We start from the raw sequence: 23,459 nt of genomic DNA, 5'->3' as shown, positions 1-23,459 counted from the left end.
GGAAAACACACACACACCCATGCCCGAGGGAGGACTCAAACCTACGTCAGGATGAATGGCAGCTGGCGCGTAATGTAGAAAAAAGGAAGTTAATGGGGCTGAATAGGAAAAACAAGCTTTTAACGCTCGGATGCCGCTTTAGTAGTGTCCTGCTTGACACAGTCAAGCCGCGCGGAATAAGCCGAGCGGTCCAAGGCGCTGCAGTCATGGACTGTGCGGCTGGTTCCGGCGGAGGTTCGAGTCCTCCCTCGGGCATAGGTGTCTGTGTGTTTGTCCTTACGATAATTAGGTTAAGCAGTGTGTAAGCTTAGGGACTGATGATCTTAGCAGTTAAGTCCCATAAGATTCCACACACATCTGAACTTTTTTGACACAGTCAAGTCGTTTAAATATGGTCGTAACGCTGAGAAGCGATATGAACTTGAACGGGCATGTGAGAACTGTGGTTGGGAAGTGCGAATGGTTGACTTCGGTTTATTGGGAGAACTCTGAGAAAGTGTAGTTCATCTGAATATATATATATATAGGTCGCACTAGCATCATATATATATATATATATATATATATATATATATATATATATATATATATATATATGATGCTAGTGCGACCTATTCTTGAGTACTGCTCGAGTGTTCGGCATCCGCAGTAGGTCAGGTTGAAAGAAGACATCGAAGCAGTTCAGTGGCGAGCTGCTAGATTTGTTACCGGTATGTTCGATCAGCATGCAAGTGTTACAGATATGCTCCGGGAGCTCAAGTGAGAATCCCTGGAGGGAAGAAGTCATTCATTTCGAAGAACACTACGGAGAAAGTTTGGAGAACCGGCATTTAAAGCTGACTACAGAATGATCCTACTGTCGCCATCATGCATTTCGCATAGGGACCACGAAGATAAAATACGAGAAATCAGGACTTGTACGCAGGCATATAGATAGTCGTTGTTTCCTCGCTCCGGCTCCGAGTTTAACAGGAAAGGAAACGACTAATTGCTGTACAGGGTACCCTCCGCCACGCAACGTACGGTGGTCTGCGGAGTATGTATGTAGATGTATATGTATTTGTAACGCGCGCAGTTTGGAATTTTGAGCGCTTCAGAATACAACTCCTCTTAATACTAAAGCATGCTAATACGTATATGTATATAATTATACACTTTTTATGATCATGACATGCCCATTTTTTCGCGATGTCATTCGACACGTAACTTTTTAAGGCCTACCAACTTTTACTTTTCTTATCATTTGATTTGCTTCTCTACAGCACGACGTAAGTTATATATTGTTTCCGTACTTACAATTTAGATATCTGAGACTCGATTTTCATGCTTTGTTATGTGGAATATTTGTATATCTATCATATTATCCGTTTACGACGACAGTTTCCAGTCCACTAGAAGACGCCCTAATGTAAAGTCCGAAACCAGTCGTGGGCTTAATGAAGTTCTTATTAGTGGCTGAAGTGGCCTTTCATTGGGGGATAACACTAATGTAACGATCCAAAAAAAGTGTTTCCTTGATTACTTTTAGCAAGGGATGTTGATAGAGAAATAATACTTACATTGGTTATTGAACATATATTTAAGTATATTACAAAAATTATTTTGTCGGAAATATTACAAAATGGTGACACTGCAGGCATGTTGAATTTGTGGCGCTCTTGAGATATGCACTGTAACTGATGCTAGTTTGAATCTGGAAAAAACTTAAAAAAATCTGTGTAATCTTATATCAAAGTCGTGGTTAAATTTTCAAATAAAAAGATTGAAAATTGTTGGAGTTACGCTGCATGCTATTTTGAACAATCATATCCCCAAAAAAACTCATTTGAAGTTTTAAAATGTGTTTTAGACATGAATAAATGTAAAAATTCTACGTTTAGAAAACTCTTAACATGAAATCGCTATCCCAAGACTGCCCTGTCGTACTGCTTCCGTTGCAGTTAAAATCATATCAACTAGTTTATCATAGAACTATTGAAATAACGCTCGTGCCACTTCTATGAACGCACAAAACTTCACAATTCCGTTTAGCCGTATTCCATGCGGGCTTATTGATAGGAAGATTCGACTGCTGATTTAGTATGCAGTAGGCCGGCCGGCGTGGCCGAGCGGTTCTAGGCGCTACAGTCTGGAACCGCGCGACCGCTACGGTCGCAGGTTCAAATCCTGCGTCGGGCATGGATGTGTGTGACGTCCTTAGGTTAGTTAGGTTTAAGTAGTTCTAAGTTCTAGGGGACTGATGACCTCAGAAGTTAAGTCCCGTTGTGCTCAGAGCCATTTGAACAATTTTCTTTCGTATGCGGTCCGTATAAACGTACCATTTGGCATAACAACGTCGGGCAGTTTGGACAAGCAATAATTATTGTGAAGCCTAACCCTCGAGGACATTGTTCTTGCAGCGAGACATTTCAGCGTTTTACATTTCACATATTGAGAAATAACAGAGATAACGGCAAGAAAATTTATAATCCTATAGCTCAATCCGTAATGGGTCTTGCAGCGTGACATGTCAGCGTTTTACATTCCACGTATTGAGAAATAACAGAGATAACGGCATGAAAATTTATAATCCTATAGCTCAATCCATAATTCACATCCAAATATTGGTTACTATCTTCCAATTTCTTAGCAGAGGCACTGATTCCTTCTGAACTACGCTCAGCCTCTTATCTATTCTTTGTACGCTTTGATGACATACTGCTTCGACGCCGCGTTGGATACAACGTCCTCATACCTTTTCTACCCGAGTACGCTTTCGTATAAATCATTCTTACTTGAAAGACAAAACTGTATACTGTAAGATCACAAACTATTAAAGTCAATACTGCACACAAAAATCAACATTCGAAGCAAAAGAATGGTCTTTTTCGTACCCATACTGATGCTTTCTGATACCAAGCTAATGTATTTTTGTTTTTAAATGCATCTAACTATACTGAGACACTACAAGGGGTATCGAGTTGGCGAAAGTAGGTCGCCTCGGGTCATGCGAGGCGCTAGAGAAGCAGCTCGGGATTCCATAGAATAATTGTTTTTTCGTAGATTAAACATTTTGCCTCATGTTTTTTTAGAAGGTTCACAGCAACTATCAAGTCAATAAAAAATGTTTTCTTGAAACTTCTGCTGTGGTGTTACCCCTTCATTTAACATAAAGCTGCCAAATCAACACTCTCCGAACACGGAGAAACTAATGATATTATTTTGTATAGTAGCTTCCACAGCTCCTGGTATACAACAGTGGGAAAAAACTGTGAGCACAGTTACATAAATTCGAGGAAACTGTCACAAGAATTTTATGGTTCGTCCTTTCATCCCCTGCGACCTTAAAAATACATACACTATGTGATCAAAAGTATCCGGAAACCCCCAAAAACATACTTTTTTCATATTAGGTGCATTTTGCTGCCACCTACTGACAGGTACTCCATATCAGCGACCCCAATACTTATTAGAGCAGAATGGGGGGCTCCACGGAACTCAAGAACTTCGTATGTGGTCAGGTGATTGGGTGTCACTTGTATCATACGTCCGTACGCGAGATTTACACACTCCTAACATCACTAGGTCCACTGTTTCCGATGTGATTGTGAAGTAGAAATGTGAAGGGACACGTACAGTACACAAGCATACAGGTCGACCTCGTCTGTTGACTGACAGAGACCGCCGACAGTTGAAGAGGGTCGTAATGTGTAATAGGCAGACCCTCACACAGGAATTCCAAACTGCATCAGGATCCACTGGAAGTATTACGACAGTTAGGCGGGAGGTGAGAAAACTTGGATTTCATGGTCGAGAAGCTGCTCATAAGCCACACATCACGCCGGTAAATGACAAACGACGGCTCGCTTGATATAAGGAGCGTAAAGATTGGACGATTGAACAGTGGAAAAACGTTGTGTGGAGTGACGAATCACGATACACAATGTGGCGATCCGATGGCAGGGTGTGGTTATGGCGAATGCCCGGTGAACGTCATCTCCCAGCGTGTGTAGTGCCAACAGTAAAATTCGGAGGCGGTGGTGTAATAGTGCGGTCGTGTTTTTCATGGATGGGGTTTACACTCCTTGTTGTTTTTGCATGGCACTATCACAGTACAGGCTACATTGATGTTTGTCGCCCCGAGTGGCCGAGCGGTTCTAGGCGCTACAATCTGGAACCGCAAGACCGCTACGGTCGCAGGTTCGAATCCTGTCTCGGGCAAGGTTGTGTGTGATGTCCTTAGGTTAGTTAGGTTTAAGTAGTTCTATGTTCTAAGGGACTGATGACCTCTGAAGTTAAGTTCCATAGTGCTCAGAGCCATTTTATGTTTTAAGCACCTTCTTGCTTCCCAATGTTGAGCAATTCGGGGATGGTGACTGTATCTTTCAACACGATCGAGCACCTGTTCATAATGCACGACCTGTGGTGGAGTGGTTACACGACAGTAACATCTCTGTAATGGACTTGCCTGCACATAGTCCTGACTTGAATTCTATAGAGCACCTTTGGGATGTTTTGGAACGCCAACTTCGTACCAGGCCTCACCGACCGACATAGGTACCTCTCCTCAGTGCAGCACTCTGTTAAGAATTGGCTGCCATTTCGCAAGAAACATTCCAGCACCTGAATGAACGTATGCCTCGAGAGTGGAAGCTGTCATTAAGGCTAAGGGTGAGCTAACACCATACTGAATTCCAGCATTTCCGATGGAGGCGCCACGAACTGGTAAGTCATTTTCATCCAGGTTTCCTGCTACTTTTGATCACATGTGTATTTCGTTTTGAATGAGACGCACTAAAATAAAATATCATAGTGCGTGGAGATATTTGAAACCTACGATTTCTCGAAAGAATGTGGAGGGAAATTTTAAGATTTCCATTTCTGATTTTCCCAATTGGCTCGATACATATTAACAAGATACTACACTCCTGGAAATTGAAATAAGAACACCGTGAATTCATTGTCCCAGGAAAGGGGAAACTTTATTGACACATTCCTGGGGTCAGATACATCACATGATCACACTGACAGAACCACAGGCACATAGACACAGGCAACAGAGCATGCATAATGTCGGCACTAGTACAGTGTATATCCACCTTTCGCAGCAATGCAGGCTGCTATTCTCCCATGGAGACGATCGTAGAGATGCTGGATGTAGTCCTGTGGAACGGTTTGCCATGCCATTTCCACCTGGCGCCTCAGTTGGACCAGCGTTCGTGCTGGACGTGCAGACCGCGTGAGACGACGCTTCATCCAGTCCCAAACATGCTCAATGGGGGACAGATCCGGAGATCTTGCTGGCCAGGGTAGTTGACTTACACCTTCTGGAGCACGTTGGGTGGCACGGGATACATGCGGACGTGCATTGTCCTGTTGGAACAGCAAGTTCCCTTGCCGGTCTAGGAATGGTAGAACGATGGGTTCGATGACGGTTTGGATGTACCGTGCACTATTCAGTGTCCCCTCGACGATCACCAGAGTTGTACGGCCAGTGTAGGAGATCGCTCCCCACACCATGATGCCGGGTGTTGGCCGTGTGTGCCTCGGTCGTATGCAGTCCTGATTGTGGCGCTCACCTGCACGGCGCCAAACACGCATACGACCATCATTGGCACCAAGGCAGAAGCGACTCTCATCGCTGAAGACGACACGTCTCCATTCGTCCCTCCATTCACGCCTGTCGCGACACCACTGGAGGCGGGCTGCACGATGTTGGGGCGTGAGCGGAAGACGGCCTAACGGTGTGCGGGACCGTAGCCCAGCTTCATGGAGACGGTTGCGAATGGTCCTCGCCGATACCCCAGGAGCAACAGTGTCCCTAATTTGCTGGGAAGTGGCGGTGCGGTCCCCTACGGCACTGCGTAGGATCCTACGGTCTGGCGTGCATTCGCGCGTTGCTGCGGTCCGGTCCCAGGCCGACGGGCACGTGCACCTTCCGCCGACCACTGGCGACAACATCGATGTACTGTGGAGACCTCACGCCCCACGTGTTGAGCAATTCGGCGGTACGTCCACCCGGCCTCCCGCATGCCCACTATACGCCCTCGCTCAAAGTCCATCAACTGCACATACGGTTCACATCCACGCTGTCGCGGCGTGCTACCAGTGTTAAAGACTGCGATGGAGCTCCGTATGCCACGGCAAACTGGCTGGCACTGACGGCGGCGGTGCACAAATGCTGCGCAGCTAGCGCCATTCGACGGACAACACCGCGGTTCCTGGTGTGTCCGCTGTGCCGTGAGTGTGATCATTGCTTGTACAGCCCTCTCGCAGTGTCCGGAGCAAGTATGGTGGGTCTGACACACCGGTGTCAATGTGTACTTTTTTCCATTTCCAGGAGTGTATTTTCAGAACGAAAAGTGTGGGGTGGGAGCTGTTTTGTGTGGCCGTAATTTAGCGTCTCGCAGTGTTCACGGGATGGGATGCGGCAGGAGCTGACGGCGTTCCTGGAGCGGTGGCGGCCGTACGAGTTCCTGTGGCAGACGGAGCGCGGCAAGCAGGACATGATGGCCGCCGGGCTCGCAGAGTTCGAGGCCTCGCTGCGCCGGCACGGCGAGCTCGAGGCGCGCCTCAGCGTCGAGCCTGACATGCACGTCTTCGCCAACTGCCTTGCCGTCTCCGCAGGTGCGTAGCGCACACCTCACTAATCTGGATCACGTAGGAGCAGTCTTTTCTTATTTGTAATGTGTAGTTATCCAGTTTTGGTTACAAGAACTTAGAGAAATCAGCAAATTTTGTACTGTCAAAATTATCAATGTTTGACTACCATCTACACTGTCTGATCAAAAGTATCGTGACACGCCGATGTAATGCGGAACTGTTCGGTAGATGGCACGAGAGGTGGATCCACCAGACGCACCTTATAGTGCTACAACGATGAAAAATAATATTACGACGATGTCAAAACTTATTTTCGTGATGTAAAGAAGAATTGACGATACTAAAAGTGTAATTATAATTTTATTATTTTAATTTTTCTGCTCAGTGAATCAAAGACATTCTACTGCACGGAATAAACTAGCATTGCTTGTACTACGAAACTATATATGATTGTTAAGTGAGAACTGATTCTATGTAAGACAGTTTGTCTGGGCGGATTTTGTTCTCGTACTAGTCGGCAGAGAAAGAAAAGTTTCTTAATCAATGTATGTAATGTGAATGTATAAAGGCTATAAAAAGGGGAGAGAGAGAGAGAGAGAGATAATCCTTGCAGACAATCACCATATTGTATAAGAAAAGGTAAATACAAGTTATTCAAAACAAAATTCTCTAAAGTGTATCGTCTTGTGATTTTTAAAGACTGAAAATTGCGGTGTTTAATCTAAACCTGCCCTGGATAACAGCGAAGAACATTTGTGCCATCATGTATTTTCTTCGTCTGGCCACGGTTATGATTCACATGTTACTTTTTGTTACACGACGTGTTAGGAATATTTTCATTATACGGGCAAAAGTGCATACAGCTTTAATCGAACCTGCATCTTTCTGAAACGATAACTCTTAATTACGCGAATACCGCCTAAATCGCAACCGTGATCAGAAAAGTGTTTCCTGGACCTGATTTTTATAAATGTGTAGACTTGAAAGCGAGCAGCATTGCACCATCGCTGGCTCGCAACAATTGAAAGAAAACGAAACAGTGACTGAACAACTTTAAATTTTAACGGCGTCAGCGTTACGAAATCTGAACGACGTAAGTTAATTAATTAAATATTAACAGGAAGAGAATTATTAAATTTTAAAGATTAAATCATAGCAAGAATTTAAAGCATTTTAGCATCATTAAGTTTCTTTGCATTAGTACTTGAGTATCAGATACCATCATATCTATTTAAAAGACAGTGCGTAAATAAAATTGCCACCTTTTATAATTATTATTATAGCAATTCAACCTCATGTATTCATGGACAGGGGGCGTCGAGAACTGAGAAGGGTGCTTATAAAAACGAAATTTGCGCAACTGGACAGTGGATAAACGGAAACGAGTGGCTTGGAATCATGAATCACGTTATATCCTGTCACAATCCGATGGAAGGGTTTGGGTTTGGCGAATGCCTGGATAACGTTAGTTGCCATCGTGTGAAGTGCCAATAGTGAAGTATGGAGGAGGTGGTGTCAAAACATGGGGCTGCTTTTCGTAGTTTGGGTGTGATGAACTTATTGCGCTTAAGGAGACGCTTAATGCAAAAAGATGTGGAAAAATTTTATAGCATTGTGTACTGCATCCAGTAGAAGAACAGTTCTGATACGATGATTGATAGGAGCAGCATGACAATGCACCCTGTCATAAAGCAGCGTCTGTGAGCCAATAGTTTGTGGACAATAATGTTGCTGAAATGGACTGATATGCCCAGAATCCCGACCTGAAGCCAATGGAACACCTCTGGAATGAGTTAGAACGCTGTTTCGCTGCAGACTCTAGCGTCACTAACTTCACTGGTTTCGGCTCTTGAGGAAGAAGGGCTGCCATTCTCATAGATACCTTTGATTAGACAGTGTATTCACAATGTTATGGCAACATTTATTACCTAATTGCTCTACCTAAAATCCTGCAAATGAAATAAATGGAAAATAGCATTGTATTCTTTTTACAGTATAAAGATTCTTACTGCATAATAACAGTAAAAGTACAACATGTATGTTTCTGTTGGTTAGTTGCAGCTCTCCATACTAGTGTATCCTTTATAAGCCTATTCATATCTGCATAACTACTGCATCCTTCTGAAAGCGCTTACACCAATCAATCCTTGCTCCCCCTCTAGCGTATTCACACCCCCCCCCCCCCCCACACACATCCCACGATTAACAAATTAGTTTTTCCTTAATGCCTCAAGGTATGTCCTATCAACCTATGCTTTTTGTTCTTCTTTCCTCTAATGCGATTCAGAGCACTTTCATTAGTCTCTCGATATTACCATCTAATCTTGAGCAGTCTTTTGTTGCACCACATTTCTATTCTCTCGTTGTCAACAATGTTTATCGGTCGCGTTTCACTTCCGCATTCGACATCTTTTTAAACAGACATTTTCTGAAATTAATTGCTAAAACTTAAATTTCTATCTAACGTTAACAAATTTTCTCTTCAACAGGACAACTTCCCTCCGTATTGCCAGTCTACATTTTATTTTATTTGTATTTTTCTGTCGTCTGTTATATTGCTGCCCAGATAACAAAACCTGTCTACAAATTTTCGCGTCACGTGATTCAGTTAGATTACACGCCATTACCCTGGTTTTTCTTTTGCTACTATTCATCTTGTTATGTCTTCCGTTCAGCTGATCTCCCACATCTTTTCCCGTCTCCGACTGAGTTGCAATGTCATTGGCAAACTTGTTTATTTTACTCATCGAGCTGAACTTTAATTTCCTTTCCAAATTTTTCCTTAGGTTCCCCTGCTGTGGACTCAGTGTGCAGATTGATTAACGTGTGGTACAGGCTACATACCTTTCCACTCTCTTCTCAACTAGCAGCTAGTTTCATGACTGCAGCCTCAAATGTACAATATGTCATTCCTTCTTCTGACTTGTTAGGATAGTTTGTGTAGCTTCCCTGTGCAGTGCCTGTCGTTATCGTGCTGTTTTTATTCCTTTAGATTGACTTCTCTCTACGTACGGACTGTTCGTTATATCCGGGTCGGTGCGTGGTTCAAATTGTGTTTCACAATGGCTGGAGTGGAAATAAATCTCATCTCACGCACAGGATGTAGATTTGTTCGTGGTAGTTTAAAAACGAAGCTCCCCACTCCTCGAGAACTGTGTACACAAGTTCATATACTCCGACGTCTGTTGTTCCCAGCAAAGTGGTAATTCTGAAACATTTCCCTCACAAGTTAATCAACTGCTAAAAGTGATTTTAGGATAAGACTTTTAGAGCAAAATAACGCCTCTGCTTAGGTCACGACATGTCTGTCTGCTACTATTCTAGGAACACGCCGTTATGGCAACGGTAGCTGTGACTTAAGACGTTGGAAGATACATCTGTAAATTTTCTCCATCTGTCCTTAGCCTGTAATTACGCCTTACATTGATCTGAGTGCAGGTACCATATGTTCTACGTACTAGAGCACTCTACCCATGTGGCGAACCCGAGTATGCGGTGTTAGTTCCCCGTTCCCGGCATTGCGTGCCGTGCAGAAGCGCAGGGCTAGCATTGTTTCCTCACTCGTCGTCACGTGATCACTCGCTGAGTGCGAGAACATAGACTAATGACCCTGCCACGCTACTAAAGAAACATGGACTACACAGATCCTTCATTAAGTAGTTGCACTAATGGGACTAGCAAACTTTGGACTACATTAAGAATTACAACTCCTTATTAACTCCTGAGTTTCCTTCTTCACTGCAGAGAAAGTGTATTCTGTATATCTGAGATTCACCAAGTATTACTGCAGAGACTGAGTATGATTAAGTCCGCAGCTCGTGGCTTAGTTGTTAGCATCGCTGCCTCTGGATCACAAGGTACCGAGTTCGATTTACCAGACGCATCAGCGATTTTCTCCGCCAAGGGACTGGGTTTGTGCTGTCCTCATCATTTCATCATCACTCAGGGAAATGGTGAGACAGGACAGTGGTAATATTGGGAATTTGTACGGGTGCTGATATCCACGCCGTTGAGCACCTCACAAAGCAAAATCTTCATCACCATCATCATCATCATCTGAGTATGATCATGTATAACGAAAATTCAGTGATAACCGAATACTGTTGTTGGGTGTCTTTGATTTATACAAGGAACAGTAAATCTGCATGAATAAATAGGTGATGAACTAATTCTATCATTCAGTCTCCAGCAAAAATCGCACTGACAATGCCACACATCGGTGAGCAAAAAATTAGGACTAAAGTAACTCTCTCATGATGTGTCACTGCCAAGTAACAGAGCTCGATGAAACTTGGACTGTAGTACTAATACTACTATACTACAGTCTTTTGTTCAAAGACAATAGTTAGATTGAAGTCACAGCTATTCATGATGGTCCCCTGGACCATACAAAAGGCAGGACATGGTTCTTAATAGCGTGTGTGATTACCACAGACGGCAATGCATGCTACGCAATGTACTTCCATGTGCCACAAGCTTTGGAATGTTGTAGGGTACTCCATTCTTCTACCAGATCAGTTAAAAACTCCTAGTTGGTCATTGGTGCACACATACATCCTAAAATACGTCTCTCCAACGAATCTCCATATGGTCAATGAGATTTAAGCTCTTGAAATGGGCCCACAAGTCCATTCACCTAATATCTTCTCATCAAAAGCGCTCGTCCACCTGCGCCATTCCTTGCAGTCATGCATTATCATCTATAAAATGAAGTCAGGGCCACAAGCAGTTTTAAGCTCCAGGTTCTGAACCAATATAATCAAAACGCAAATATAAATTTTTCAATATAAAAACTGTTTTTAAATCCAATCTTTAAATATCTAGATAAAAATTAATACTAAACAGATAAATATAATCGGTTAAAATTTACATTTAGACTACATATATTTATTCTGTTTGATTTCTTACAACTTTATTTCTTAAATTCAGTATTAAAATTAAACAAAATAAATATATTTGGTTAAAATTTAGCATTTGAGTAACTCAGTTTATTGTGCTAAAATCTGATTTTTTGTTAATTTATTAATCCAAAACTTAAAAAATAGAAAGATAAAAAGTTATTCAATATCGTATGTAGAATTATCTTTAATTTGTTTTTTACCCCACTATATAAATTTTAAGCTGACAAGGTTCTGCAGTTTGTTTTCATTTTCTGAAAAGATCATTATGTAACGATATGGAAGAATTATTTGAAATTTATTGTCTTGAACTAACAGAACATTTGACCAAATTTAGCCTACAGAAGTTTCAATTTTATAACATTATAACATTTATTTTTTAAAATTCTGTTAATTTTGTAAGCCTCCTGTACAGACATCATTCAAACTATTAAGTTCACTTACTACAACTTTAATATTACAGCTCATGTTTGTATCATTTATATATAAAAATTAGATTTTTAAATAATAAATATAAAAATATAAAAAACAAAAATAAAAATGTAAAAATGCAAAACATAAATAATTAATTTCAAGTTGTATATATACAATTTTTAACTGTTAATTTTTCATTTCCTTATTATTTTTTTTTGTATTTGTAAATCATTGTAGTACTTACTTTTCAAACAAATTTTTAATTCCTTAACTTTTATTTTACGAAAATGAAATTTATTCTCAAAGGTGCAAAACATTCCTTATTGAGCATCTTTCACTCACTCAGTCATACCTATATACCGAGGTTCTGGCCTATTCCCTTCTGAATGTCGGTGCTACACAGAGACCATCTCTGAGTTAACAGACTACTCCTTTAATTCAGGCTGAAACACACCATCCCTTCAGTATGACAGGTATCAGTCTAACTCAGAAATGGCGATAAGTCATACAGAAGTGATGATCGGGAATGTTTTGTCAAAAGATATGCTCTCCACAAGCATAATAAGATTCTGTCAGATAATGCCTACATCCTTTAGTCCACATATCTGCACTGAGGTTTGACAGAGCAAGGAATTCACGAATCTCTGTATATACTTGGTATTCTAGTGATAAGCCACCTTCTAAAGAGTATTATTTTCAACAGTTTATTTTGGATGCAAATTCAATATTTTTCTTATTGCTATGTTTTGTTTGAAGAGAACAACAATAAACAATATGCAAATACATGTTTTGAAAACAAATAATTAAAAACATCAATTTGCCCATAAAAAGCCCCCACTTGCAATGCATGGTAGTAAGTCAGGCTACATAACTCTCAGTGGCAAGGGGAAAATATTTGTTGTAACTTCTAACACAAATATTAACCAATTTTAAAAATTCAAAATGGTAATGTAATGTACATAAAAAGAGCTATCCAGAAAATATATACTGAATAAAATCGAATATCATTATATAAGCAAGATATTAAATTTTTCAAATTAAAATTCCTCAGGTAATATGCTGTTATGCATCATAAGTTAAACTCTTTATTTCGAAGAAAATTATATAAGTTAAAGTATCATTGGAACACTATTTTTAAAGTTACATATAATTTCATAGTACTTTTTGTATAGCCAGCACATTTATACTGCAGAACATATTTATAATATAGATGGGGCAGTTTCAATAAATCTTATGGATTTACCTTAATATCATCATTTAATTGTATTACTTGCTTAAAATCTTGGAAAGCATCATAAGATTTTAAAAAGTTATTTGGAGGATCTATAACCATAGTTCTTGAGGAAAACCTTTGTCTTTTCCATTCTTTATATAAGTATTCAGCAATTTAACATGACTCAATAAAGACATATCAATTAGTTGATAATTTTCTCGCTTCGTTTTGAAAACAACGAAGCTAAAGTAAGGTATTTAAAATTCTATGTAATAAGAGTAATTGATAAAATCTAGTTCAAAATTCCTTTTTCTATTTGATCACACAAGTTCTATCGTTTGCAATTCGAAAAAAGATATAGGTATTTTTGATTGTTTTCTGTGGTTCTAGCTTTCATCAGTAGTCTGGTTCCTGTTTAACTATAGTAGCACTGAGTTCCATCGATTCTACAACAATTTTTTCCTTCCTTAGGAAGTGTGATCACATCTTCGACACCAGCCTGATTAGTCAGCCCAACAGAAACGGAATCATAAGCACTCGAACGCCAAGTGTAATTACAGTTAAATTTCATTCCAAAATAAGTTCTTTAGAATTTCTGAAAAGTCCTTCAAATATTTGTAACGATAAAGTACTTCACTTTTCTTGTTTTTTATTTTCCCATAATCAAGAATATGTCCTTCCATGAGAAACTCGATGGGACGGAGACAAAGTCAATCTAGATGAAATATTGTTTTCTTATTTTATGGTGAGGATTTTACATTGTATGTTGGATAATATGTACCATCAGTTGCAACAATACTGAAGCTCACATAAAACTGAGCACAATTAGGATGAATCCATCCAATAGTTCTATTAATCACTATTTTCCGGTTGGGGAGAGTTATGTTATATTTAATTTCTCATCTGTAGGAAATGAGTAAAACTGATAACTTTCAATTTTATTCATTTATTGAGATATTTCTAAAATAAATGGTACAGGAGCACCATTAAAGTCAATTAAAATATCATTTTCATGAGTCACAAAATTTGTAAATCCCAAATAGTGTCAAAAATTGGAATATATATGGAATAATGCGGTTCATAAATTATTAGACTCCCAAATTCAGCATTAGGGTAAAATGAATGAATAATATATGTATTTATAGTTTCAAAATTTATTTAATATCTACATGTATATTAAATAAATTTTTAATCTTTGTAATGTATAGATACATGTTAATTTCTTCGAAGAATAAAAATTTTAATAACATTACAAAACAAAAATGAAATTTCAATAGTTTTCATTATTTTCTCTCTATAAGCTACGTTTTAATATGTTTTCAAATATATTTTAGAAACATATTTTCCACAAAAAATTGAACTGTTTTATTATATTCCACATAATTATTTGGTATTCAATATATTTTTGTCCAAAAATAATGCATATTATATTCGTTTTGTATTAAAATGAAGTTAACTTGGTTTTCAGGATTAGTTTTTGTGTGGTAAAGACAGTATATAATGTGTTTCTTATCTTAAACAAGAACATTAATTTTAACATTCGATTCTATCAAACTCTCTGGAGTCTGTAAATTTTACAGTGAACTCACTTTTTTATCGTCAAAAATTTCGTCAGTTGCTCTTTTTAATGTTACAAATTAAACAAGACCTTCAGTTTTTTAACTTTCATTTTTTGTTGTTATTCTATGAGGTTAATTTGTTTCAATAATACATATAATATATATATATATATATATATATATATATATATATATATATATATATATAATAATTTTTTTATATGAGGTTTTTACTTTATATCACAAAAAATGTGTGATGTCTGAAGAGGGGCAGCAGTCTATTCAATAGTGGCAAGGTCAACAGTCTGGATGACTGACTGATCTGACCTTGTAACACTAACCAAAACTACCTTGCTGTGCTGGTACTGCAAACAGCTGAAAGCAAGGGGAAACTACAGCCATAATTTTCCCTAAGGGCATGCAGCTTTACTGTATGGTTAAATGACGATGGCGTCCTCTTGGGTAAAATATTCCAGAGGTAAAATAGTCCGCTATTTGTATCACCAGGTGGCGACTACTCAAGAGGACGTTGTTATCAGGAGAAAGAAAACTGACATTCTATGCATCGGAGCATGGAATGTCAAATCCCTTAATCGGGCAGTTAGATTAGGAAGTTCAAAAATGGAAATGGATAGGTTAAAGTTAGATATAGTGGGAATTAATGAAGTTTGGTGGTAGGAGGAACAAGACTTCTGGTCAGTTGAATACAGGGTTATAAATTCAAAATTAAATAGAGGAAATGCTGGAGTAGGTTTAATAATGAATAAAAATATAGGAGTGTTCGTAAGCTGCTACAAACAGCATAGTGAACGCATTATTATGGCAAAGATAGACATGAACCCCACGCCTACTACAGTAGTACAAGTATATATGCCAACTAGCTCCACAGATGATGAAGAGATTGATGAAATGTATAAAAGAAGTTATTCAGATAGTGAAGGGAGATGGAAATTTGATATATTCATGGGTGACTGGAATTCGAGAGTAGGAAAAGGGAGAGAAGGTAACATAGTGGGTGAATGTGGATTGAGAGTAAGAAATGAAAGAAGAAGCCACCTGGTAGAATTTTGCACAGAGCATAACTTAATCATAGCTAACACTTGGTTCAAGAATCATAAAAGAAGGTTGTATACATGGAAGAAACCTAGAGATTCTGGAAGGTGTCAGATAGATTATATAATGGTAAGACAGGGATTTAGGTACCAGGTTTTAAATTGTAAGACATTTTCAGGGGCAGATGTGAACTCTGACCACAGTCTATTGGTTATGAACTGTAGATTAAAACTGAAGAAACTGCAAAAGGGGGGAATTTAAGGAGATGGGACCTGGATCATCTGATTAAACCAGAGATTGTACAGTGTCTCAGGGAGAGCACAAGGGAACGATTGACAGGAATGGGGGAAAGGAAGAGAGTAGAAGAAGGATAGGTAGCTTTGAGAGATGAAGTAGTGAAGGCAGCAGAGGATCAACTAGGTAAAAAGACGAGGGCAAATAGAAATTCTTGGGTAACAGAAGAAATATTGAATTTAATTGATGAAAGGAGAAAATTCAAAAATGCAGTAAATGAAGCAGGCAAAAAGGAATACAGACGTCTCAAAAATGAGATCGACAGGAAGTGCAAAATGGCTAAGCAGGGATGGCTAGAGGACAAATGTAAGGATGTAGAGGCTTATCTCACTAGGGGTAAGATAGATACTGCCTACAGGAAAATTAAAGAGACCTTTGGAGATAGGAGACCCACTTGTATGAACATCAAGAGCTCGGACGGAAACCCAGTTCCAAGCAAAGAAGATAAAGCAGAAAGGTGGAAGGAGTATATAGAGGGTCTATACAAGGGCGATATACTTGAGGACAATATTATGGAATTGGAAGAGTATGTAGATGAATATGAAATGGGAGATACGATACTGCGTGTAGAGTTTGACAGAGCGCTGAAAGACCTGAGTCTAAACAAGGCCCCCGGAGTAGACAACATTCCATTGGAACTACTGACGTCCTCGGGAGAGCCAGTCTACCATCTGGTGAGCAAGATGTATGAGACAGGCGAAATACCCTCAGACTTCACGAAGAATATAATAATTCCAATCCCAAAGAAAGCAGGTGTTGACAGATGATAAAGTAACCGAACTATCAGTTTAATAAGTCACAGCTGCAAAATACTAACACGAATTCTTTACAGACGAATGGAAAAACTAGTAGAAGATGACCTCGGGGAAGATCAGTTTGGATTCCGTAGAAATGTTGGAACACGTGAGGCAATACTGACGCTACGACTTATCTTAGAAGAAAGATTAAGGAAAGGCAAACCTACGTTTCTAGCATTTGTAGACTTAGAGAAAGCTTTTGACAATGTTGACTGGAATACTCTCTTTCAAATTCTAAAGGTGGCAGGGGTAAAATACAGGGAGCGCAAGGCTATTTACAATTTGTACAGAAACCAGATGGCAGTTATAAGAGTCGAGGGGCATGAAAGGGAAGCAGTGGTTGGGAAGGCAGTGAGACAGGGTTGTAGTCTCTCCCCGATGTTATTCAATCTGTATATTGAGCAAGCAGTAAAGGAAACAAAAGAAAAATTTGGAGTAGGTATTAAAATCCATGGAGAAGAAATAAAAACTCTGAGGTTCACCGATGACATCGTAATTCTGTCAGAGACAGCAAAGGACTTGGAAGAGCAGTTGAACGGAATGGATAGTGTCCTGAAAGGAGGATATAATATGAACATCAACAAAAACAAAACGACGATAATGGAATGTAGTCGAATTAAATCGGGTGCTGCTGAGGGTATTAAATTAGGAAATGAGACGCTTAAAGTAGTAAATGAGTTTTACTACTTGGGGAGTAAAATAACTTATGATGGTCGAAGTAGAGAGGATATAAAATTTAGGCTGGCAATGGCAAGGAAAGCGTTTCTGAAGAAGAGAAATGTGTTAACATCGAGTTTAGATTTAAGTGTCAGGAAGTCTTTTCTGAAAGTATTTGTACGGAGTGTAGCCATGTATGGAAGTGAAACGTGAACGATAAATAGTGTAGACAAGAAGAGAATAGGAGCTTTCGAAATGTAGTGCTAGAGAAGAATGCTGAAGATTAGATGGGTAGATCACACAACTAATGAGGAGCTATTGAATAGAATTGGGGAGAAGAGGATTTTGTGGCACAACTTGACTCAAAGAAGGGATCGGTTGGTAGGACATGTTCTGAGGCATCAAGGGATCATCAATTTAGTATTGGAGGGTAGCATGGAGGGTAAAAATCGTAGACGGAGACCAAGAGGTGAATACACTAAGCCGATTCGGAAGGATGTAGGATGCAGTAGTTACTTGGAAATGAAGAAGCTTGCACAGGATAGAGTAGCATGGAGAACTGCATCAAATCACTCTCTGGACTGAAGACCACAACAACAGCAGTAATCAATAACTGCAGAAGTGTTGCTGGTGCAGGACTTTGCGCACGAACTGATCTCTCGACTGTATCCCACAAACGTTCTATTGGAAACATGACAGGCGATATGGATGCCAAAATCATTTGCTTGTACTGTCCAGAATGTTCTTCAAACCAATCACGAACAACTGTGGCCTGGTGACATGGCGCATTCTCATCCATAAAAATTCCATCGTTGTTTGGGAACATGAGGTCCATGAAGGGCTGCAAATCGTCTCCAAGTAGCCGAACACTACCATTTCCAGTCAATGACTGGTTCGGTTAGACCACAAGACCCATCCCATTCCAGGCGACAGCACTATGGAGGCACCACCAGCTTGCACAGTGCCTTATTGACAGCTTGGGTCTCCGCTCCACTCTAACCCTACCGTCAGCTCTTACTATATGAAATTGGGACCAGGCCTCATTCTTCCAGTCGCCTAGGGTGAAATAGATACGGTCTCGATCACAGGAGAGGCGCTGCAGGCGACGTTGTACTGTTAGCAAAGGCATTCGCGTCGTTCATCTGCTGCCGTAGAATATTAGCGCCACTTTCCGCCGCTTCTTCCTAACGAATACGTTCGCCGTACGTTCCACATTTATTTCTGAGGTTATTTCGCCGAGTGTTGCTTGTGTAAAAAATGGTTCAAATGGCTCTGAGCACTATAGGATTTAACATCTCAGGCCATCAGTCCCCTTGAACGTAGAACTACTTAAACCTAGTTGACCTAAGACGTTCACACACATCAATGCCCGAGGCAGGATTCGAACGTACGACAGTAGCATTCGCGCGGTTCCGGACCGAAACGCCTAGAACCGCTCGGCCGCCGCGGCCGTAGCTTGTGTACACAATACTACTGACATCTGTATATGTCCATATCACTAGCCCACGACTTCCGTAACCTCAGTGTAAGATGTAGTTGTACAACTGCCCAGTGTGCTCCCTCTGTAACATGGACGCTGCATTGATCTCATTTCATCTGTTACTAGTAACTGTGTCACAATTTTGTAAATAGGAATGAAGACTGTGGAATATGTCACCATTACTTGGTTTTGTATTTCAAATACTTTTGTCACGCTTACAGAGAAACTAAAATTTGGTCTACTGACTGAGGTGCGGGCATGCACCTACCGCATCGGACAGGCGCTAAAGAAGAAGTACCGGCGGGAGATGGACTACGTGTACGCAGTGATCAGCGAGATGGAGCGGAAGCTCGAGAGGCCCATCCGAGACCTGGACGACGTGAGGCTCGTGATGGACACGCTGCGCAAGATACGCGAGCAGGAGGTCGACATGGAGCTCCGCATCGAACCCATCGAGGTAGACCACCAGGGCTGTTCAGCCAAATTTACATTTCTCGCCGAATACTGCAGTCATTCGCTTCGGAGACACATGATATTACCAATTTCCATTAAGAAATTATAGAACGAGGTATTAGAGAATGTTTCGACTTGCAACCAGTGTCTAGACAAAACCCATTTCTGTCTACGACTATAACCCACAAGCCGCCTTTTAGTGAGTGGCGGGACGTACTTTTGGTACCAGTAACTGATCCCACCTTCCTCGTTCCATTCTTAAACGGCGCGTGGGAAGAAAAATGGAAAATAAATTTCCGGAATAGCTGTAAAGTCAGTGATTTTCTTTTTGTGAACATTTTGCGACAGGAAAGTGGAAGGAAGTAATATGTTGCCCGACTCTCCTCGGATCGTACCCTCTCGGAATTTCAATAACAAACCTTTCTGTGTTGCACAACACGTCACTTGCAGCGTCTGCCACTGTAGTATGTTGAACATCTCCGTACTGCTCTCGCGCTTATTACAGAAATAATCTTTTGCGATCGTATCTTTATCTTTCGTGCGTTTCGTGGATAAAATAGTGATAACAGTTTTCTGTGATTCGGTAATTATTGCATTTATGAACAACTAAATACTGTGATGGCAATGACCAACACTAATCGCTATTTTAGTACTCGAATAGAATGTGGAGTGTCAACAAAAGAACAGACACCAGCGCAGTCTGCAACGATGACATGTTTTAAATCCTCTTAGGTCGTCGTAACATGTATATAGAGTTCATCTTTGAACTTAACTGCTAAGGTCATCTGTCCCTAAGCTTACACACTACTTAACCTAAATTATTCTAAGGACACACACACACACACACACACACACACACACACACACCTATGCCCGAGGGAGGACTCGAACCTCCGCCGGGACCAGCAGCAGGGTCCATGGCTGCAGCGCCTGAGACCACTCGGCTAATCCCGCGCTGATGTCTTTGTAATTAATGTACCGGTACCTGTGAACAGAGACTATACGTACTGTAATGAAGAGATTCTCACTGTTCATTTGGGTGAAAATAGTATTACGATTTATTAAACGGTTCTAGAAATATTTGTCATGGACAGTTTAGCTGATTCACTCTTTATACGTGTACTAGAGTAAGATTAACGTCTGATTATCATTCCTTTTCCGACAAAATTACTTTCAAGCAGAATTTCATTCGATGATTCACAAGACATCATATGTACAGTAATTTACAGACGGATTAATAAAATTAACTGAAGGTACCATATAAATCGACTTCGACATCTTACTAGCCAAACTTAGCGGTCTAAATTTCTCACCAAGTGCAGTGCAATGGTTTCGCTCCTACATGACGTCTTGTCAGCAACGCGTCCTGTCTAGAAATATAAAATCACAATGGCGGCAGGTAGTGTCAGGCATTCCCCAAGGCTCAGTATTTGGTCCTATACTCTTCTCTCTGTACGTCAATGATGTGTCATCGGTTTTGACCTATTGCAAATATCATATGTATGCTGATGCCCTTCAGTTGTATCTAAGTGCGAAACCAAGCAATCTCAAGAAAGCTATCGAAAATTTCAATACTGACCTCGGTGCACTGTCAAAATGTGCACAAGACATAGGTCTAAAACTAAACCCATCTAAAACCCAAGCGGTACTTGTTGGTCACTCTGAGCTCATTAGCCCAAAACATCGGGAATCCGTACCACCTCTTATTGTAAATGGAACAAATATTAACTTCTCTCCCTCAGCAAAGAGTTTGGGGGAATAATAGATGAAAATCTAAATTGGACAGAGCAGTGTGCAAAAAAAGCATTGGCATCCCTTCATGTCCTACAAAAATATAAAAAACTCTTCTCTTTCGATCTGAAAAAGAAATTAGTACAAACGCTTATACTCCCAATCATTGACTACAGCGAAATTATCCTACAAGGCCTCTCTCAGGAAAATTCGCGACGTCTAGAACTGGTCATGAATGCCTGCGTCCGATATATCTGTGACGTTCAACTTTTTGACCACATTTCACCAGCATATGCAAAATTGTCCTGGCTGCGTGCAGACAAACGCAGAGATTTCCATACACTCTGTCTCATCTACTGCCTTATAAATGTACACTGTCCCTCATATCTCTCCTCGTCCCTAACGCTCATGTCGGAACAACATGACAGAAAAACACGTTCCCATTATAATAAAATCCTCTCCGTTCCACTGCATCGCTCAGTCACCTTCTCCAAGTCCTTTACAGTAGCGGGAACCCGGCTCTGGAATAACCTCCCTCGTTATGTTAGAGAACTTAAAAACATGTCCAGCTACAAAAAACAGTTAATGACGTATCTACTTAAGCAACAGTAATGCCTTCCCCTCTGTACATGAATGCACTTCACCTCATTACTTCCCTCTTTCCCCCACCTTAAATCTCCCTTCCCCAAAACTCGCTATACTAGTAAACATATACTTTACACACCAAGATATTAATGTATATCTGCACAAACCTTCATTACTATTGAAAATTTTTCTCATGTTTGTCATTATTATTTGACTTTCTTTTACTGTTATTATTATTGTTTTTATCATAATCTGTATGTATAGCACCTGTTGTAAAAATACTGCCAGCATTTACTTTATTAGGTCTTAGTCATGTTCATCATTATTATTTGATTTTTTTACTGTTATTATTATTGCTTTTATCATAATCTGTATGTATAGCACCTGTTGTAAAAATACTGCCGCATTTACTTTATTAGGTCTTAGTCACTACTCTTTATTCATATAGTCACTAGAGTAATCTAATTTTCTCATTTAAACAATTGTCATGATGTAACTCTGATGTGTGCAATGCTGCATGTGTGGAACACTGGTCCGATCTAAGAGAGGCCCTGATGGCCCTAATCTGATCAGGTTAAATAAATAAATAAATAAATGCCGAACCATGTATGAGTGGAACGAAAATAAGAAACTGTGTCTTGCAGAAGGCCAAAATTCTCTATAAATTATCTTATAAACAAATGTGATGTGGCGTTGCGTACGTGAGGTATCGCGTGTGAATGTGTTCCAAATACATCCTGTGTTAGCACTTGTATGTCGTAATGTCGCCGCGACCTCGATGGACAAGCTTCTCTACACGTGCCACTGCAGACGCGTGTGCTGAATGTAATGTAACTGTTGGCTGTGACAGGAGGCGTTCAACGTGGTGACGCGCTACGAGCTTCCGGTGGCGCGCGAGGACCTGGAGCAGGTGGACAACCTGCGCTACACGTGGCAGCGGCTGCAGACGCGCGCGCTCGACGTGCACGTGCTGTTGCTCGCCATGCAGCCGCACTTCCAGGAGGACCTGCGCGCCAACCTGGAGCGCTTCCGCCAGGACAACATTGAGTACTGCCACGAGTACCGCACCAGCGGGCCCATGATGCCCGGCCTCACGCCCCGCGAGGCCTCAGACCGTCTCATACTCTTCCAGGTCTCACCACCACTTTCTGTGCTACTCATCGGACATTTTATTACATCTAGCTCCAAAGCCGAAGTCACTAACGCACGTTCTAATTTGTCGCAAACTGGGGCCATCGAGCGAGTCCGCATTCTCTTTATACAACTGAATTAAGGGAACTCGATCAGACTGTTCCTCGAGGGGATTATACCGTTATGTAGAGTTACCTTTAAATTCGAGAGTGATGGAGTACGCACAGACATCCGAGTAGTATTCATTTTCAGTAAATCCATTAAATTTACATAAGACCTGCACATACAGCTTAATGCGCCGCCAATCTGATTATCTTTTTTTTTTTTTTGGTTGTTTTAAACGCTTGCTTAGGCAATCGCTGGGTTGGTTCCCAATCTTCGTTTCAGAATGAACGATACATAAATAGTTAAAATACGATAACTTACAGAGAAAGTTTACACTATACACAGACAGATGCTACACTGACTTCCATCACTTAAGTTAATTTGTCGATACATGAAGTCCATAGATGAAGTTAGAATAATTTGCCAAATCATGAAGAACAACAGACTTCGATAGTTATTCTGTGGGCATTCTGGCCCAAAGTGTGTCACTGATAACGTCATCGATGA

At 40.5% G+C, this 23,459-nt stretch overlaps 1 protein-coding gene across 1 annotated transcript in view; it reads left to right on the top strand.

The window, feature by feature from the left end:
- LOC126298335 (dynein axonemal heavy chain 5) overlaps nt 1–23,459 on the top strand; it is a gene marked incomplete at its 5' end in the record, with an annotated part of 791,472 nt that overhangs the window by 326,238 nt on the left and 441,775 nt on the right. Inside the window, 3 exons of the mRNA XM_049989632.1 lie at nt 6,414–6,606; nt 19,169–19,404; nt 22,567–22,848. Coding sequence (XP_049845589.1) covers nt 6,414–6,606; nt 19,169–19,404; nt 22,567–22,848 — 711 coding nt within the window. The remainder of the gene's footprint in view (nt 1–6,413; nt 6,607–19,168; nt 19,405–22,566; nt 22,849–23,459) is intronic.

This window comes from Schistocerca gregaria, chromosome X (assembly GCF_023897955.1).
Source record: "Schistocerca gregaria isolate iqSchGreg1 chromosome X, iqSchGreg1.2, whole genome shotgun sequence".
Lineage (NCBI taxonomy): Eukaryota > Metazoa > Arthropoda > Insecta > Orthoptera > Acrididae > Schistocerca > Schistocerca gregaria.
The sequence above is the reverse complement of the archived record's forward strand: the minus strand, read 5'-3'. Positions and strand labels throughout refer to the sequence as shown.